At 40.5% G+C, this 6357-nt stretch overlaps 1 protein-coding gene across 7 annotated transcripts in view; it reads right to left on the bottom strand.

Annotated features, from left to right (window-relative positions):
- LOC102005326 (zinc finger protein 271-like) overlaps window positions 1–6357 on the bottom strand; it is a 39513-nt gene that overhangs the window by 7838 nt on the left and 25318 nt on the right. For 4 of the 7 annotated variants that reach the window (XM_013509230.1, XM_013509319.1, XM_013509375.1 and 1 more), the window contains one exon: window positions 5009–5233. In XM_013509230.1, coding sequence (XP_013364684.1) covers window positions 5009–5057 — 49 coding nt within the window. In that variant the 5' untranslated portion in view covers window positions 5058–5233. The other 3 variants (XM_005372797.2, XM_005372799.1, XM_013509440.1) reach the window with 3 other exon arrangements.

The raw sequence follows: 6357 nt of genomic DNA, 5'->3' as shown, positions 1-6357 counted from the left end.
ACCGGAGAAAAACCAAAAAAAAAAAAAAAAAAAGAAACAGTATTGGAACTGTGTATCACAATGATAAAAATGAGTTATGGCTTTTTTTCTGGTATTACCCACAAAGATTAACGAGAAAGGTAGCATAAACACAAATATAAAAAGTAAAGTACAAAACATCTAGAAGAAAGCATAGATGATCATCTTCATGACTTGGGAGGAGGTGGTGATTCTAGATAGGACACCAAAAGCATTAATCATATGATTTAAAAAATGCATCAAAATTATAAACCTCTTCAAAAGACATTACTAACATAAAACACAAAACAAAAAAGAGAAGCCATAGACTAGAAGAAAATATTCATGAAACACGTATCTGACAATGAATTTCTGTCCAACATATAAAAAGATCTTTTAAAACTTAAAATAAGATAAGACTCAATAAGAGCAAAAAATTAGAGTGGAGAGTTCACAAAAGAAGTTATATGGATCATCAATAAGCACATAAGAAAATGCTAAACATCACTAGTTATCAGGGAAATGTACATTAAACCACACAGAACTACTGGCAGATATTCTTCAGTATGGCTAAAATTAAAAAGAATAACAATATGACTAACAGTTAATGGTTAAATGTTGACAAGGGTTGGAATAACTGAAACTCATACATTGCTGATGGAAATGCAAAACAGTATAACTACCATAGAAAAATCTGGAAACTTTTCATGAAGATAGACATAATCTTACCATAAAGCCCAGGAATTCTTCTACATTTATTCAAGAGAAATGAAAACATACTTCACAAATGTACAAAGCAGTTTTATTAATAAAACAACCAAAAATGTAAACAACTCAAATGTCTATCTGGTGAATCAATACACAAACTGAGACATATCCAAACAATAAAACACTATTCAGCAAAAGAATTATAGAGAAAGCAAAAATATGGATAGATATCAAAATATTATGTTGGACTAAAGAAGGTTGGCACAAAAAAGCATGGTTCCATTTTCATGAAATTTTAGAGAAGAAATGAAATCCACAGTGACAGAAAGCTTATTAGTGGTTGCCTAGGGGTAGTAAGCAACAAGGATGGGGTATAAGATCATTTCTGAGTGGAGGCAATGGAAATATAATGGTTCCATGGATTGTGGCAGTAGTGAATATGATGTATAAAAATGTCAAAACTCATCTAAACACAATTAAAAAGGGTACACTGTATTTTCTGTATTTACACCTCATTAAAGCAGATTTAATAAAAAACCAGTAAGAACACATTAAGACTGGAATGACACAAAATCTGGAATGACACAAAATCTGAAATGACACAAAAGTGTTGGGCTTATTTGATACTTCTGTTGCTTCATTTTTTGTTTCCTTTTTCAGCAATTTTCCTTAAAAAAAATTTACAGTATGTTTTCCATGTGTTTAAATTTTTTATACATAGGAAAAATATACACATATATAAATGAATAGTGATTAAATACAACAAAATTGAATTTTCCTTTAGCTTAGGAAAGAAAAAATTACCAGAAAATTTCAAACACCCTGGGATTGTTCTGCGCCTGTTCCTATCTCTCTCCAATCTCTTTTTTTCCTCTCCATATAATTATTGAATTCTGTGTTTATCCTTGTCTGGCTTTTCTTCACAACTTTACTAATTTCTGATTTTAAAGAAAATATTGCTGAGTTCTGAACGTTTTAATCAACATTAATTCTATTCATGTGTGTGTGTGTGTGTGTGTGTGTGTGTGTGTGTGTGTGTGTTGATGGAACTGAACCCAAGGCCCCCTGCATGCTAGGCAAGAATTCTACCACTGAGATACATCCCCAGCCTAAGTGAATTCTCTTTCTAATCCATTATAATTAAGCTGTTATTTCAACAACTCAATTGAAATTGGACTTATAAAATCACTAATTGCTCTACCTTGACAAACCCAATGGTCAACTCTCAGTCTTTCTTGAGATTTATTTGAAGACTTACTACTTTCTTCTTGAAATACTTGTGGTCTTCTCCATAATGTCTCCTACTCTTTACATTCCAGGCAGAAAGATCTTTGCTTACAATTATCTTGTATAAAGGCTTCCCATTACACTGGAATGAATTTCCAAATCCTTCTGATAGCTTATAAAATTCCATATGATCTGGTCCCTTTCTCTCTGCCCTCATTCCTACTACCCTTGTATTACCTACTTATCCCAGGCTCACTCTGTTCCCAGTACAGTGAGGGGCCCTGGGGGGTTTCAGGAGGGAATGTAATTTCATTACATGTCAACCTGCAAGAAAATGGTAGCTTAAGGAACTTCATTTTCTATGTTAGGAGCACAGTACAGAATATTGGATTGGCAAACCATTCAGGACCCCTCTGTCTCTCAGGAGGTATTCCTATTCCTCTTCATTTTCTCCAATACATTTCTGACTCAGGAAAGGCGATGGGAGGGGAGGGGAGGGAAAGACAGGGGAAGAGAGGGGATGGGGGAGGGGAAGAACGGATGGGATAAGGGAAGAGAGGAAAGGAAAGTAAATGTTGGAGTATAGAAGAGGTGGACTGTCATGAATATCTTTTCAAATCTATTCTCCATCTGCTGTGTGCCCATGGGGTTGATGTTGGTGACTATGGGCTTCCATGACCTCTGGCTTATAATTAGATCTGCATAATAAGGGAAGAACAATAGTGTGACCATCTGTCTTGGCTTGTCTAAAACTGAAGGGGCTATTGGGAGGTGGGACTGTCAGTGCTAAATACCAAGCAAACAGATGAGTCAGCTACTCTTCATCTTTGCTCCTTTCTTGCTAGGCCAGGAGTGAGGAGTATGGCCATTCCTCAGTATCTGCAGGTGATTAGTTTCAGGCCCCCTCCTAGAAACCAAAATCTGCATATGCTGAAGCCCCTTACTTATAGTGGCACAGAGTAAAACCTCAATGACTAACACTGTATGACTAGTAATAGCTAATAAGCTATGATTTTATTAATTCATTTGCTGAATTAGTGAAATGGTCTGAAGGATACATTAATATTAGCAGTAATTATTTCTAGATGGTGGAGTTATAGGTTATTAAAATTTTGTATTTTCCATACTATACAAATGGACCATAGCAAATTGTATGACTTTACAATAAAAATGTTACTTCACATACATTTTAGGACACATAATCACATGGAATAAGTATATCAGTTTATGCCAAATTGCAAGGAGGAGCTACAACTTTACAATGATTCAAAGGAAGAATGTCAGATAACTTAGAAGAGAATTTTTAACCACTTTGAAGATAACAATAAGTAATACAACAACCAGTGTTAATTTCCTACAACTTTGTCTGTAACTCTGTTTTGTTTGTATTGTTCTTATGCTATTTTGTAAATGGATGTCTGTTTGTTAATATGTTTTCCTTCTTTTATTTCTTAAAATTAAAAAAAGAAGAGATTTTTCTTCTGGCTTTTTGAGACAGAGTCTTACTATGTAGTCCAGTCTGGCCTTGAATTCACTGTGTAGCCCAGGTTGGCCTCAAACTCACAATGATCCTCCTGCCTCAGCCTTTGTGTGCTGGGAATACAGCTATGTGCCACTATACCTGGCTAGAATAGATCTTAAAGAAGGGCAAATTATAATACAGGAAATAAACTAAATAAATAAAACTTAATAAAGCTGCTCTGAGGCTAGAAATCTGTAGATCTACATTAAAAGAAACAGACAAGAGGAGAATTTCATGAACAAAACGACAGCAGCAATGGGAGGACTAAATCTAAAAAGTAGCAATGGGAGGACAGCAGCAGCAGGAGGACCAAATCCATGAAGTGGAAATGAAACCCTGGAAACTTCTGAACAAAATAAGGATCAAAATCATCTTACTACTATCACAGTGGCTCCACTTACACAGAGTTTGCTAGAAGTCAACATTGGTAGTGTACACCTGTAATCCTAGATACTCAAGAGGCTAGGTTAGGAGGATCACAGTTTGAGGCCAACCTGGACAACAGAGCAAGACCCTATTGTAAAATAAAATGGGCTGGGGATGTAACTCAGTGGTCGAGTGCCTGCCTAGTATGCATAAAGCATGCCTGAAGCCCTACTTCAATCCCCAGTACAAATAAAAAAACAAGCAAATGAACAAATAAATAATTTACTAAGATCCAGATCACTACTCCTAGCTTTACACAGAGGGCCTCACTTCGTGTTTGTAGTGTTTCTTATATTAGTAACAGGCACCGATGAATCATATTTCTCAGTATTAATCTCCTTGTGCAGTTTCCTTTCACAAAGATGCTGAAACTGGCCACATGACTTGCACTGGTCAATGAGGCATAGGCAGATTTAAAACAAATCCAGGTATACAAAGTGCTCATGTATCAAAGACCTTTCCCTCTCAGATTTTGGGTATTAGGGGTACTGAGAAAAAGTCTGGGCTAGTCCACTGTTGGTGATGACTCAAGCCAGCAGTCGCACATGTGACTGAGACTTCTCCAAGTCAAGTCACTAGATGACTGCCTAAGTGAATCCAGACAATATCAGGAGAAAAATACTGCCCACCTAAACCCTGCTCCAGTTGATGAACCACAAAACCAAAAGAAATAACACAGATGAAAGCTGTCTGATGTTTCAGGTCATTAACTTCTAAGGAGGAACAGACATAATTCTCAAAAGGTATGCATTATTATACTTAGTAAAGGAGGGAACAGAACCGTAAAGTACTGAAGGCAGTAAGTGACAAAGCTAGAATTTGATCCAGGTCATCAGACTGCAGAACTTTAAATATGCCCCTAAAGATGAGAAAGATGACTTGAAGTGATCAGAAAGGTGACATACCTAACACTCACACATTGGTCATACGTTGATTAATAAGGGGAACAATGGACGACTCCTGGGCCTTCAAAAAGGGAGGGAACTGCCTAAGAATCTGATTGCTAGAATTAGAAATAAAACCACAGGACTGTGCCTGAAGCCCAAAAGAGATGGCACCAACAGAGTGTGGGTGTAGGCAATAAGGAACATTGCTGTCATGTGCGGAGCTGGCATGGGGTCTACTCACCGGACACAGAGTGATGTTCTTGAGATTCATAATTGAATTGGTTCTCCATAGGTTGCAACTGGACGCCTCAGGGAGCAAATGAAGAAACAGCATTTCCTTTGTGCGATTTTCTTGTCTGCTTAAGGGTCGCAGGTCTGGAGGCAACTGAGCACCAATGGGCTCAGAAGAGAATCACTCTGCGGAGCAGAAATCTACCTTCTGAGACTCGAGCACCTGAAACAGCCTCTAAATACAAAAGGAGAGAAGGAGAAAACGAAAGCTTCTTTAATTTCCAAGTAATGTATCTTCGGTTTCCTCAGCTTCCTCCTCCATCGTCCAGGATTGTGGCACTGCCTCTCCTGGACGCACACATACGCCCCACTCCAAGTAGAGGGCTACTCAGACAGAAGTGGGGGTTAATGCTACCAAAACAGGGTGTAACTGGGAAGATAACAGAGAGGAAGAGATTTGCAGAATTTGTCTTATTGGTCAAGAGGCTGTTATCCCCCGCTTTTACAAAAATGACACTATGAACGTTTCTCCTGTCTTTCCTGCCTGAGCTCCTGCTCACACTCACAAATTCAGCTAGCTCTTTCCCGACTGGGTCGGCCGATTCGCGCGCATTCACCCGCGTTTCAGGGTTATGCCAGCTCCCCATTTCCGGCGTTCATTCAGTAGAAGCCAAGGCCCAGAGAGCGCTGACCAGGTACGGAGAACCGACGCGCTCTCCGTGCCAGGGAGCGGCCCTGGACTCGACAAACCGCCTGGTAGGCGGAATCGCCCAGGATACCCGGGCCTCCCACGGGTAACCTTGTGCCTACCTGCAAGCGTCCCGCCGCTCGCTGTGGAGCCTCCCACTAAGCGAGCCACACACCAGCCCGCCCGCTCTAGGAACCCGGGAGGAGCGCTCAGCTCTATGGTGCGGCGCCGTGCCTGCGCGCTGCCTGGGCCGCGGCGGGTGGGTGGACCAGAATTAACCCGTGAACACCCGCAGGGCAGTGCCCAGCAGAGCCCTAGCTTGGTCAGAGACGCATTCCTGGATGCCATGTCTGCAGGTTCTTGAGGTGAATACCGGACTCCATTATCTTTTGAGAAAGCTTCCTGGGGCTGGGTAGGTTTTGTACTGGGAGAATGAGGCCGTCTGTCTCCGTCTCCCTCCCGTCCTCCTCCCCTCCCCCACCCTGTCATCAGATTCACAGTTGAGCTTTGGTTTTAACTTTCTTCCTGGTTTTTTTTCTTTGCCCCAGAACAGTGGCATGCATCAGCGTGCCTTGGAGGCCTTGCGGCCCAGACCCAGAGTTTTTGACTCAGTATGTCAGGGATGCCCACCGAGGTTCTCAGGTGACATGATGCTGCTGTTCTGTGACCAC

This window comes from Chinchilla lanigera, unplaced genomic scaffold (genome assembly GCF_000276665.1).
Source record: "Chinchilla lanigera isolate Chin_1 unplaced genomic scaffold, ChiLan1.0 scaffold00001, whole genome shotgun sequence".
In the NCBI taxonomy this organism is placed as follows: Eukaryota; Metazoa; Chordata; class Mammalia; order Rodentia; family Chinchillidae; genus Chinchilla; species Chinchilla lanigera.
Note: the sequence above shows the minus strand (reverse complement) of the source record. Positions and strands in the feature narration are given on the sequence as shown.